The sequence below is a fragment of the Rhincodon typus genome, chromosome 3, assembly GCF_021869965.1.
Source record: "Rhincodon typus isolate 14 chromosome 3, sRhiTyp1.1, whole genome shotgun sequence".
In the NCBI taxonomy this organism is placed as follows: Eukaryota; Metazoa; Chordata; class Chondrichthyes; order Orectolobiformes; family Rhincodontidae; genus Rhincodon; species Rhincodon typus.
Window position 1 is genome coordinate 120,347,375 of NC_063334.1, and position 13,753 is coordinate 120,361,127.

Genomic DNA, 13,753 nt, shown 5'->3' on the forward strand with positions numbered 1-13,753 from the left:
CCCTGAACACTATTGGCAACTCAGCATGGACAATCCACCTAACCTGCACATCTTTGGATTGAGGGAGGAAACCGGGGCACCCGGAGGAAACCCATGTAGACACAGGGAGAATGTGCAAACTCCACACAGACAGTTGCCTGAGGGTGGAACTGAACCCAGGTCCCTGGCACCGTGAGGCAGCAACGCTAACCACTGAGCCACCATGCCGCCACCTCAAAAGCACTTGTCATAGAATTACTTTCAAGGTAAATTCACATTAAAGGGAGGTGATGGCCTTGTGGTGTTATCACTGGATGGTTAATCCAGAGACCCAGGTAATATTCTGGGGACAAAAACAGAAATTGCTGGAAAAGCCCAGCAGGTCGGGCAGCATCTGCGAAGAGAAATCAGAGTTAACATTTCGGGTTTGATGACCCTTCCTCAGAACCAGAATGTTCTGAGAACCTGGGTTCAAATCCTACCACAACAGATTCAATAAAAATCTGGAATCAGGAGTCTAATGATGACCATGAATCCATTGTTGATTGTTGGGGGGAAACCACTCATCTGGTTCAGAAATGCCCTTTAGGGAAGGAAACTGCCATCCTTACCTGGTCTGGCCTACATGTGACTCCAGGCACACAGCCAATGTGCTTGACTCTTAACTGCCCTCTGGGCCATTAGGGTTGGGCAATAGAAACTGGCCTGGCCAGTGACACCCACGTTCGGCACAGCAGGCAGTGAGGTAACGGCCTGTAAATGTAACCCCACTATTTAAGGGACGGAGGGAAAGTGAGAATCAAGAACAACAGATCTGCTTGACGTCAATGGCAGGGAAATGATCGAATTACTGGGCTAGAAAAGAACGGCAAAATTGTGAAGATTCAACATGGTTTGACGAAAGGGAAAGTGTGAAGAATGAAGTCATTCACTTTGGTATAAAAATAAGACAGAATAGTTCTTAAATGATGAGAGGTTGGGGAATGCATATGTCCAAAGGGAACTGGCTATCCTTGTTCACCAGTCACTTAAAGTTAATATTCAAGAAATTAGGAAGCCAAATGGATAAGTCGCCTTTTGTTTCCAAGCGATTCAAGCATAGCACGGTAAAGATGTCTTGTTCCAGTTGTATACCACCTTGGCAAGAGCTCACCTGCATATTGTGTCCAGTGTTAGTTTCCTTATCTAAATAACAATATACTTGCATAGACAGGGGATGCAATAGAGATTCATTAGATTCATCCCTGGGAGGGAATGGATTCTCTTCTAAGAACAGAATGAGGAATCTGGGTCTGTATTCCCTACAGCTTCAAAGATAAGGGGTGACTTCACTGAAACTTAAAAAAAACTCTTATAGGGCATGACAGTGTGGATGTAGAGAAAATGTTTCCCCTGGTTGGTGAGCGTAAAACCGGGGATGTGATCCCAAGATAAAGGACAGGCCATTTAAGATGGAGATGAGGAGGAATTTCTTGACTCAGAACTGGCAAATCTTCAGAATTATCTTCCCAGAGGGTGGTGGAAGCTCATGCTTTGAGCAGGTTGAAGACAGAGATCAATACGTTCTAACACAGGAATTAATAGCATCAAGGTACATGGCAATGGTGTGGAAAAAGGGACTATGAGGTAGACAATCAGCCATGGTCTAAGTGAATGGTGGGCAAGTTCAGTGGGCTGAATGGCCTAGTCCTGTTCGTATGTTTAGTGACGTTGGTCGAGAGAAAAAGTATTTGACAGGACACTAGAAACAACCCTCCCTCCTCTTCAAAGTAGTGACTGGGAGGGAATCCTGAGGGAACAGACAGGAACACAGTGACTGCTGGCTGTGTAATGGTCCCATACCACTGGTCTGGATAAAACACTCAAGGTTCTGGACTGGATTTCAGACCCACAACCTTCTCACTCAGAGGCTAATGTGCCAGGCACAATGTTGGCAGAGTAAAAGGAAAGAAACATTTGGCGAGTGAGGCAGAAGGCTGAAGTCTAACCACATGAATGTTAAAAACACGGGCAGAGGAGCAATGTGGAGTAGACTGACTCGCAAACTCTGATTGCAGAGTTTATGGAATAGTCTTTTGATAATGTAACTCTTAAGATTAGAACCTGGGTATATCTCTGAATACCATGTGTTGCAATATTTTAGACAGTTGCTTTCTCCTTGACCAGATTGCCTTTAAACCAAACTCATGGATGTGGGTGTAAAATCACACAGACTTTCCAGCTATTCCAACACAAGGGGAAACCACAGCATAGCTGAGCCTGACCTCACTCAAAGTCCACATATGCGTGTACACATGCACACGCACACACACACACACACACGCACACATTCACACACACACACACACGTTCACACACACATTCACACACACACACACACTCACACACACACACATATTCACACACCAATTTAACTAACATAGTCTACACACTATATCCAGGAAAGGTGCAAGACGGAAAATAAATTAAACTTCATCCAGGAGGAGGAATGTGCAGAGACCTGGGGATAGGACAGGGGAGGGACAATACTGAAACACTCCTTAGAATGGCCAGCATGGGCATAATGGATTGAATGGCCTTCTTCTGTGCTGTAATGATTCTATGACTCACTTATGCTCTATTTAAACTTCAGGGTAGAAACCAAGGATAAGTAAACACAATAAATACTCTTGTTTGTATAATCAGCTTAACTCCCAACACAGAATCACAAAGTTATGGCACACCAGGAGACTATTCAGTCCATTGGACCTGCACTAGCTCCCTGAATTCATAAGCAATACATGTTTTTTTCCATTCATGCATGGGATGGGGGCATCACTGGCTGGGTCAACATTTATTGTCCATCCCTAATTGCCCCAAAAATGTGGTGGTGGGCTGCCTTGGGAACTGCTTCAGTCCTTGGAGTGTAGGGACACCCACAATACCATTAGGGAGCTAATTCCAGGATTGTGACCCAGCGACATTATCATCCCCTTGCCCTCTCCCTGTAACCCTGCACAATCATCTTGTCCAGATATTGATTCAGTTCCCTTTTAAATGCCTCATCAAACCTGCATCCACCACAAAGTTCAGACCTTAACCACTGGCTCCATGAAGGTTATTCCTCCTGTTACCATCACTTCTTTTACTAATTATCTCAAACCTGTGTCCCCTCCTTCCCAAACTTTCAATATAGGTACAAAGGTAAAAATGCCGAATAATCAAAATTTCAAGGACCACCTCTTTCTCCTGACAAACTCACGACCACTTCCATCTAGAAGGACAAGGGCAGCAGATACATGGGAACACCACCCCCTGCAAGTTCCCCTCCAAACCACTCACCATCCAGACTTGGAAATATGTTACCGTTCCTTCACTGCCGCTGGGTCAAAATCCTGGAATTCCCCCTCTAATGGCATTGTGGGTCCCTTTATACCTCAACATTTCCTAATTTATCATCATTTAAATAGTACTCTGCCATTCTGTTTATCCTACCAAAGTGTATAACTTCAGCTCACTACTGCCTTTTCCAGGTCAATTTGGGTTGAATAATAAATGCTAGACAGGCCAAAAAATTGACCAAAACTGCACACACCATACTCCAGGTGCAGTCTAACCAAGTTCTTATACATTTGGACCAAGACTTCACTACTCCTGTGCTCTGTAGCAGGGTTAGCTCAGTTGGCTGGATGGCTGGTATACAGTGCAGAATAACGGCACAGGTCCAGTTCCCATATTGGCTAAGGTCACCATGAAGATGCCACCCTCTTGACCTTACCCCTCACCTTGTCAGGGTGACCCTCAGGATAAACTAACCATCTTTCTTTACGAGAGGTTGGGATTATGGTGACTATCTTTTATTCAAAACCTCTTGCGATAAGGGCTAACAAGTTCCTCATTACTTCCATGCCAACCCCATCTCCTTTTGCTCCACCTGTCTCCAAACCCTCGCTCCCACTGCCTCTTATCACCCTCTCTTTGCCCCTTCCCATTCATCTCCATCTCTGCTCAATGTCCTTCTGTCCACACCTCTCCCAACCCTACACGTTACAGATAGAGGGCACAATGTATAGCCAGCTTTCTTGTTACTCCATCCTTCCTCCACCGACCTGGCAGAATGGGCCGCAACCCAAACGGTCCCTTAGTTGGTGAGATCCCTCGGACGATGCAGTCAAAGAGGAAGCTGATCCTTTCGCCCTCAGTGCACGACAGACAGAAGACACCAGCCCCTGGCGAGAGAAACAGGAAAGGCAGCTTTATTCACCCTCTCACACACATGGGAGGATATCTGAGAGCACATCATAGGGGTGGGGGTGGGGAATCTCTTTGGGGTTTAAGTTATATTTCCCCCCACAAAAGCTAAGCAACAAAAACCTAAGGAAATTCACTCTGCGAGTCAGTCATTGTCACAGAGTCACACAGCACAGAAACAGACCCTTCGGTCCAACCAGTCCATGCCAAACAAAATCCCAAACTAAACTAGTCCCACCTGCCTGCTCATGGCCCATATCCCTCCAAACCTTTAAAAACCGAAAGAACTGCGGATGCTGTAAATCAGGAACAAAAACAAAGTTGCTGGAAAGCCAGTTCTGAGGAAGGGTCACCGGACCCGACACGTTAACTCTGTTTTTCTCTTCACAGATGCTGCCAGACCTGCTGAGCTTTTCCAGCAACTTCTGTTTTTGTCCCTCCAAACCTTTCCTATTCATGTACTTATCCAAAATGTCTTTAAAACATTGTAATTGTGCCCGCATCCACAGAATTATGCACCTGCACCCCTAGGTCCCTCTGCTCTACAACATTACCCAAGGGCCCTACCATTAATTGTATAAGTCCTACTTCTGTTTGTTGTACCAAAGTGCAAAACCTCGCATTTATCCAGATTGAACTCCGTCTGCCATTTTTCAGCCCATTGACCCATGTGATCAAGATCTCTTTGTAATCTTAGTAAACCTTCTTCACCTCATTTAAACAAGAGTTAGGTTCACTGGTCATGGAAAAACCATAAGTAAGTGAAGTGATGATCCTTCCTAGTCCCCACTGATCTCCTAAGTCAAGATTCAGAATTAAAATGATGTGGTATTATCTCCCCAAATGCAGAATATATGGTACATCTGTTGCTCCAACTCCTGCTTTCATGCTGTCTTCTTGTCTATAACCCTAAACTACAATCTATCAAGAGCTAATCAAACAGGCTGCCCCAGGGAGATAGTGGAAGCCATTCACCAATCAGAAGGTGGTGAGTTTGAGGCCCACTCCTGAGATTTGAGCATATAATCTACACTGAAGGTACAGTGCAGCACAAAGAGAGTGGCACACTGTTCATCAGATGGGCCGTCAAACATGGGCTCTGGCTGCCTCCCACCAGCTGATATATAAAATCGCACAGTCACTATTTTGAAGAAGGGGAGTCAGAGTTGCCTAATGTCCTGGACCAATATTAATTTCCTCAAACACCCACACTAGGACAACATCTGGACATTATCACATTGCTGCTTGTGGGACCTCACTGCTCGCAAATAGATTGCTACAATTCCCCCTACACTTACAACACTCTGAATGTATTTCGCTTTGGGTCACACAGAGAGGGGTTGAACCACCCTGTGATATTTGAGATAACAAGGTGGAGAGCTGGATGAACACAGGAGGCCAGGCAGCATCAGAGGAGCAGGAAAGCTCAGGCCTAGACCCTTCTTCAGAAATCCCTGTAATATTTTATCTGCCTTTCTTGTTACAAACTTTAGCTGGATCAATCCTCATGGTTTAGGTTGCCATTGTCACATTGATGATAGTTCTCTAACAATCACTCACTAGGGACTGATCAACACCATAGGTTTCTTTCTTTATTCATTTACAGGATGAGGACGTCGCTGACCAGGCAGTATTTATTGCCCATCCCTAATTGCCCAGAGGGCAGTTCAGAGTCAACCACATTGCTATGGGTCTGGAGTCACATGTAGGCCAGACCAGGTGAGGATGGCAGTTTCCTTCCATAAAGGGCATCAGTGAACCAGATGGGTTTTCCCAACAATTGACAATGGATTCACTGTCATCATTAGATTCTTAATTCCAGATTTTATTTTTATTGAATTCAAATTCCACCATCTGCCATGGCGGGATTCGAACCCAGGTCCCCAGAACATTATCTGGGTCTCTGGATTAACAGGCCATTGCCTCTCCCTAGGTTTGTTTATTTAAAATGGTGAAACACATTCAAAGTTATGAAGCAAACATTACAGCAATCCATAGATTTGTGTGTGTGCAGCTTGCAATCCAAATGCAGGTTGACTGCCAGGCAGAGTCACAGCATTGTATACACAGAGCACACAGAGTCCTTAAAGGTGAACGTTCAAAGGTAAAGTACACATCCAACAGCCATGAGGTGGGGACCCAGGTTTCTATCTGACACTGAGAGACAGCTCCCTCAGACTGTACTGTCTCTACATTAACAGTCCTGCAGCAGCCAGGTCTCTGCCTTATCGACTGTTTTGTCTGACGTTTGAGGGTTCCAAAAAATTCTTATTTATTCACTATCACATGAACGTTACATATCAGGTTTCGGCTGGTAGGGGGGGCATTGGTGGTGGTATTGGGGGTTCTGGGATGTCACTCACAGCTCAGAACAGGCAGAATTCAGGCTGTGTGTCCATCAGTGGGGCAGTCTGTGCATGCACTGGCACTAAGGCAATGCAGTGCCATTAGCAGCACAGGGCCAGAGGAGTCCTAGCAGAGTCTGACCACAGGGGAGTCATACAGCACAGAAACAGGCCCTTCAGTCCAACCAATCCATGCCGACCATAATCCCAAACTAAACTAGTCCCACCTGATTGCGCTTGGCCCATATCCCTCCAAACCTTTCATATTCATGTCCTTATCGAAGTGTCTTTTAAGCATTGTAACTGTGCCCACATCCACCACTTCCTCTGGAAGTTCATTCCACACATCAACCACCTTCTATGTAAGAAGTCTGGCCCTCTTTTGTTAAATCTCTCTCCTCTCATGTCGGAAATGTGTCCTCTAGTCTCGAGGTCCCTCATCCTAGGGAAAAGACAACTACCATTAACCCTATCTATACCCCTCATGATTTTATAAACCTCTTTAAGGTCACCCCTCAACCTCCTATGCTCCAGTGAAAAAAGTCCCAGCCTATCCAGCCTCTCCTTGTAATTCAAACCCTCCATTCCCAGCAACATCCTAGTAAGTCTCTTCAGAACCCTCTCTAGCTTAATAATATCTATGAGCGTAAGGAGCCAAATTTCGGGGCGTCCACCACCCATCTTGACTCTTTCTCCCTTCCTGGCACGGTCTGACCACCAGTGACAGTGTTTCATCATTAGGGCCTGAACACACACATTCTCACCATATGACAAAAGGTGCTATTTAATCTTTTAAATTTATTCATGTGGATGTGGATGTCGTTAGTGAGGCCAGCACATATTGCCCACTCCTAATTATCCAGAGGGCAGTTAAGGGTCAACTACATTGCTGTGAGTCTGGAGTCTGGAGTCACACACACCAGGTAAGGACAATAGATTTCCCTCCCTAAAGGACATTTGTGAACCGGATTGGTTAGATAGTCGCCATTAGGCTAGCTTTTCTTTATTCCTAGATTCTTATTAAATTCAAAGTTTCACCCACCATGGGGGGACTTGAACCCAGGCCCCAGAACATGGGCAAGGAGTATTGGGATTACTAGTGCAGTGGCAATACCACTACACCACATATACAGAGGTGGGGAAGAGGGAAACAGGCTTGGTTCTGCAGCCTGGTGTACCTTAACGCTGAAAAGCTTAGGGAAGCAATGCACTAGACCACCTGCTTCCTTTGTTTAATGGAGAGGGACTCTGTCAGCTCCATCGGCCGCACCCCAGGAGAGTGAAGGAAATGACAGGTGGAAGGACTATGCGTACTCAACATGTCAACAAGTGCGCAGAATGGCTCCTGGTCGAATACTTCACCCATCTCCCACTTCCCCCTACTCCCCCATTTTCCTAGAAAACAGATTGAAAGCTGAAAGCGCTCAGCAGGCCACGTGTTCGGGTTACAAGAGCAGCATGGCCTCCCCCTGCTAGGATGACTACAACTCTGGCTGTTCAGCCAGTCTTTGGCATGTGGAGAATGCATCCCAGCCTTGCCAAGCAGCTGTTTATCGGCTGGGAGTCAAAGCCTGTGGAGACAGGGGGAGGAGGGGACGGAGGGGGTGGTGCAGCTCAGTCATAAATATAGTCTTATCATTAATAGCCGTTTGTCTCAGTAGCAGCATGGGCTTTGAAATAATTTCAGTTTTTCTCCACAGCTCCAACATGAACCAGATCAGTGGTGAACTGAATAATCCTGAATAAAACACTGCTAGGCCATTCAGCCCCTTGAATCTGCTCCGTCATTCAATAGGATCATGGCTGATCTAACACTCCTTACTTTCCTGCCTTTTCTCTTTCAATACATAACTAGGCCCATCGCTCTGTGAGCTCCCGTCTTATTCCCTCATGTTCCTTTCATCTTCACCACCTCCTCAGCATGTTCCACATGACACCCAGCACAGAAACAGGCCCTTCGGCCCATCCAGTTCCAATCTGGTGTTGGCATTCTCCTCTGGCTTCCTCCTGTTCAATCTAGTTTACGTAAACCATCTATTCCCACAAGCGTATTTCATTTCTCCTTAAATCCATCTCTACTGTTGCTCCTGTTGACAACAACCTCAACGTTCTGACCACTCTTTAGATGAAGAATTTCCTTCTGATTCCTGATTGGAGTTCCTGCCAATTCTCTCCTACATTGATGCCCCGTGTGTTATAGTCTTCCTCAAAAAGTAGCAACATTCTTACTGTATCAAAATCTTTTAATCATTTTAATTATTTCTATTTGATCACCTGCCCAGCCTTCTTTCTTCACAAGAAAAGAGATCCAACCTGTAAATCCCTTCCTGACATTGACACCCACACATATCCAGTTTCCTTTTTGTCAATCTTCCCTGCACCCTTTCCAGTACCTCTGCATCCCAGAACAGCAGCTGTGCTCACAGTCTCTTCGAATCAAGGTCTGGTACAGGTTTAGTGAGTCACACATTTAGGGCAGAGATGAGAAGGAACTTCTACTCTCAAAGGGTTGCGAATCTGCGGAATTCTTTACTGCAGAGGGCTGTTAAGACTGGGTCATTAACTATATTCAAAGGCTGAGATAGAACATGAAACATAGAACATAGAACAGTACAGCACAGTACAGGCCCTTTGGCCCACGATGTTGTGCCAAAATTTTACCCTAAATCTAAGGTCTATCTAATCTCCACCCCCACCTTATAATATCATCCATATGCCTATCTAATAGCCGCTTAAATGCCCCTAATGAGGTCGACTCCATTACCCTCTCCGCCAATGCATTCCACGCCCCTACCATTCTCTGAGTAAAGAACCTACCTCTGACGTTTCCCCTATATCTACCTCCACTCACTTTAAAACTATGCCCCCTCGTAATAGCTACCTCCACCCTAGGAATAAGTCTCTGGCTGTCCACACTATCTACACCTCTGATCATTTGGTACACCTCTATCAAGTCACCTCTCATCCTTCGTTGTTCTAAAGAGAAAAGCCCTAGCTCTCTAGATTTTTAAACAGTAAGAGAATCAAAGGTTATAGGGAGAAGACATGAAGGTGGAGTTGAGAACCATCAGATCAACCGTTGTCTTTCTGAATGGCGGAGCAGACTCGATGGGCTGAATGGCCTACTTCCGGCTCCTATGTCACATGTTCTTAACTTTTCTACTTGATAGAAAAAGTCCCCCAGGGAGACGGTAAAGGCTTTGATATGTCACGGTTTTTGATTTGAAAGCAAGTTGTACAGATTTGCTATCAAATGGAACTCTTTTTATCACACAGTAGGAACAATTTACAAGGTCAGTTTTAATCTGCTCATGAGGCAGTCGGCTGTACAGATTATACTGGGGAGATCTAAAGGCTGATTGGATGACCACTTTGCAGAACATCTCAGTTCAGTCTGCATGTGGGACCCTAGGCTCACAGACAGTCCCCCCTTCAATTCTCTGCCCAGTTCCTACTCTGATCTCTACCTGGCACTGTAACAATGAAGTTCAATGTAAACTTGAGGAATTCCATCTCGTTAACACAACACTTTTCAGCCTGTAAATCCCAACAGTGATGTTCAACAATTTTGGACCTTAGCCAGCATTTGCATTTTCTCTCAGATGTTCTGTAACCAATGTCATCTCTTCTTGTCCACCTTTGTCTTATTATTGCTCCTGAACACTTTGTCATTTAACCTCTTCTGCATTCCATCCACTTTCCTGCACTGGCTTAAAAATCACTTCCAAATCCGATGAATAGCCATTGGTCCTGAAGCTTTATGAAGAACCATGTTGTGGCATCACAGCTCTCACCTGCCGATCTCCGCTCTACCTCTTCTGGGGAAGCCCCTGTCAAACCACACTCTAGTCAGGCAATAACAAGGCCACCCTTGGGTCCTTTTGCTGGGGTCCAAGGCCATGGTTACTGCTGGAATCCCAAAGGCCTGGGATCAAAGAACGCCCAGTGGTTGTGTGTATGTGTGTGTATATGTGTCTGTATGTGTGCGTGTGTATGTGTATGTGTGTGTATGCGTGTGCGTGTGCATGTGTGTGTGTGGTTCTCACAAGGAGAGGGACCATAGAAGGTTGAGGAAAGTGCAGGAAGGGTGTGGTTCATCAGGCCTTGTGCTTACCGATGCTCAATCCCTTAATCAGCCACCAACTGCCTTGGATCATGAGACTCCTTCCCCACCCCAAGGGGGAAAATAGTTCACACAAGCTGTCCTGTCAACAACAGGCCAACTTGTCTCTGGAAGGCAATGGCAGAGTAATGTCACTGGATGAGTAATCCAGAACCCCGAGTTAATGTTCTGGGGGCAAGGGCTCAAATCCATGGCAGATGGTGAGATTTGAATTTAATAAGAACCTGGGATTTAAAAGTAAAGCTGGCCTAAAGGCGACCATCTAACCCATCTGGTTCACTAATGTCCTTTAGGGAAGGAAACTGCCATCCTTACCTGGTCTGGCCTACATGTGACTCCAGAGCCACAGCAGTGTGGTTGACTCTGAACTGCCTTCTGGGCAATTAGGGATGGACAATAAATACTGCCTGGCCAGCGACACTCACTCCCATGAAATAACTTTTTTAATAATCTGCCACTTAAGGACCTCAGTTGGTGCAGAGGTGAGTTGGGAATATTGGTCATGGGCTTTCCAACTCAAACCTGAATTCAGGTACATGGAATCATAGTATTCCTCCAGCATGGAAGCAAGCCATTCAACCCATTGAGTCCATACCAACCCTCTAAAGAGCAGCCTAACCCAGTCCCATGCCCCTGCCCCGTAACCCCATATTAACCATGGCCAATACACCTAACCAATGGGATGAAACCACAGCATGCAGAGGAAACCCACACAGACACGGGGAGAATGTGTAATCTCCACACCTGAGGCTAGAGTTGAACCCAGGTCCCCAGCACTGTGAGGCAGCAGTGCCAACCACTGAGCCACCGTGCCACTTAGCTAAGTGATGTTCCCACCTCCCAAGCTCACTGCCAGCAAGTGCCAATCATTCTGCCATTTGTCTGTCTCTCTGCAATCTTGGTGCAATGTGAAATACACTGCCAAAGCTTTTCACCCGCTGTCTCCGTGGAATAATGGATACCTTGCTCAGATCATTGTTTGCTGAATTTCACGCAAACTTACAAAAGGTCCATCACTTGCACAGCCAGAAAGTGACCTGTCAACCTCAAAATTACATTGGAAGTGCAAAGTGTCTCGAAAAGGTGAAGTGGCTAAGGAAGCAGTTCTGTGCTGCTATTCCACAGAGGTTATGTGGATGCTACTTTCCAAGAATGGGATTTAGCTGGCAGTCCAAAAAGATGGATATTCTCTCCACCACACAATTGAGCATCGTTGTGTATGAACTTCAGTGCCCCTGCAGTGCCAGGTTTACAGGCCATATGTCCCAGCAATTGCCTGATTGATTAAACAAGTCGCTTCAGTTGTTCGTAATAAGCAGAGTTCTCAATTATAATTGAACATCAATTTACTCAAATGACTGCACTCAATTACACTTAGTAAACCCAGAACAAAATACCTACTGTTAGATAAGATTGTGCAGTCAGACAATACTTGCTGAACAAGCCCAAGGGTGCTACTAGCTGCACTAACAAATGGTAGTGAGTTTGCAGATGACACCAAAACTGGTGTTGTAGTGGATAGTGAAGAGTGTTATCTCAGAGTACAATGGGACTTGATCAGATGGGCCGAGAAGTAGCAAATGGAGTTTAATTTAGATAACTGGGAGGTGCTGCATTTTTGAAAGGCAAATCAGGACAGGACTCATAACACTTAATGGTAGGGTTCTAGGGAATGTTGCTGAACAAAGAGACCTTGGAGTGCAGTTTCATAGTTCCTTGAAAGTGGAGTCGCAGGTAGACTGGGTAATGAAGAAGGCGTTTGGTACATTTGCCTTTATTGGTCAGTGCATTGAGTACAGGAGTTGGGAGGTCATGTTGCAGCTGTACAGGACATTGGTTAGGCCACTTTTGGAACACTGCACTCAATTCAGGTTTCCCTGCTATAGGAAAGATGTTGTTCAAATTGAAAGCATTCTGAAAAGATTTACAAGGATGTTGCCAAGGTTGGAGGGTTTGAGCTATAGGGAGAGGCTTAATAGGCTGGAGTGTCAGAGGTTGAGGGGTGACCTTATAGAGGTTTATAAAATCAAGCGAGGCATGGATAGGGTGAATAGTCAAGGTCTTTTCCCCAAGATGGGGAGTCCAAAACTAGACAGCATAGGTTTAAGGTGAGAGAGGAAAGACATAAAAGGCACCTGAGGGCCATGTTTTTCATGCAGAGGGTGCTGTGTGTATGAAATGAGCTGCCAGAAGAAGTGGTGGAGGCTGGTACAATTACAACATTTAAAAGGCATCTGGATGGGTACATGAATAGGAAGAGTTTAGAGGGATATAGGTCAAATGCTGGCAAATGGAACTAGATTAATTTAGATTATCTGGTCACCATGGACTAGTTGGACCGAATGGTCTGTTTTTGTGCTGTACATTGCTATGACTCAAAGCTCATAATGTGGCTCATTCACTCTTGCTGCAAGTGACATATGCAGGGACCCATTCTCTGCAAACAAAAGGAATATGATCAGGCTTTAAGCCTTTTTTGATTTACTCAGGAGCTTGGGAGCCTATTGTCTCACATTGCTTTCTCTGTGGCAACACTTCAGACAGTCAGAGTTAACTTTGAAACCAACCACCTTTTTTCCCCTGTGTTATAAATTGTTGTGATCATTTGAAATTTGCCATTCTTGCATTTGTCCTGATGAGTGCCAATCACAACAGTTGGGGGAAAAGAAATGTTTTCTGATGAAGGTTCTAGGCCCGAAACATCAGCCTTTCTGCTCCTATGATGCTGCTTGGCCTGCTGTGTTCATCCAGCTCTGCACCTTGTTGTCTAGTATTCAACATCAAGCCACATCTGGAGATATTGGGACAAGTGAAGAACAGTTTGGTTTTAAGGAGCATCTTAAAGGAAGAAAAGAGAGAGAGAGAGAAAGAAACACAGAGACAGAAAGAGAGAGAGAGAGAGAAACACAGAAACACGAAGAGAGAGAGAGAGAAACACACAGACAGAAAGAGAGAGAGAAACACAAAGACAAAAAGAGAGAAACACAGAGACAGAAAGAGAGAAACACAGAGACAGAAAGAGAGAGAGAGCAAAACAAGAGAGAGAGAGAAACACAGAGACAGAAAGAGAGAGAGA

The 13,753-nt window shown here is 45.3% G+C and overlaps 1 protein-coding gene across 1 annotated transcript in view; it reads right to left on the reverse strand.

The window, feature by feature from the left end:
* The window catches only part of dok7b (docking protein 7b), a 93,926-nt gene that overhangs the window by 62,541 nt on the left and 17,632 nt on the right, over positions 1 to 13,753 (reverse strand). The window contains exon 3 of the mRNA XM_048594088.1: positions 4,068 to 4,187. Within this exon, the coding sequence (XP_048450045.1) occupies positions 4,068 to 4,187 (120 nt within the window). The remainder of the gene's footprint in view (positions 1 to 4,067; positions 4,188 to 13,753) is intronic.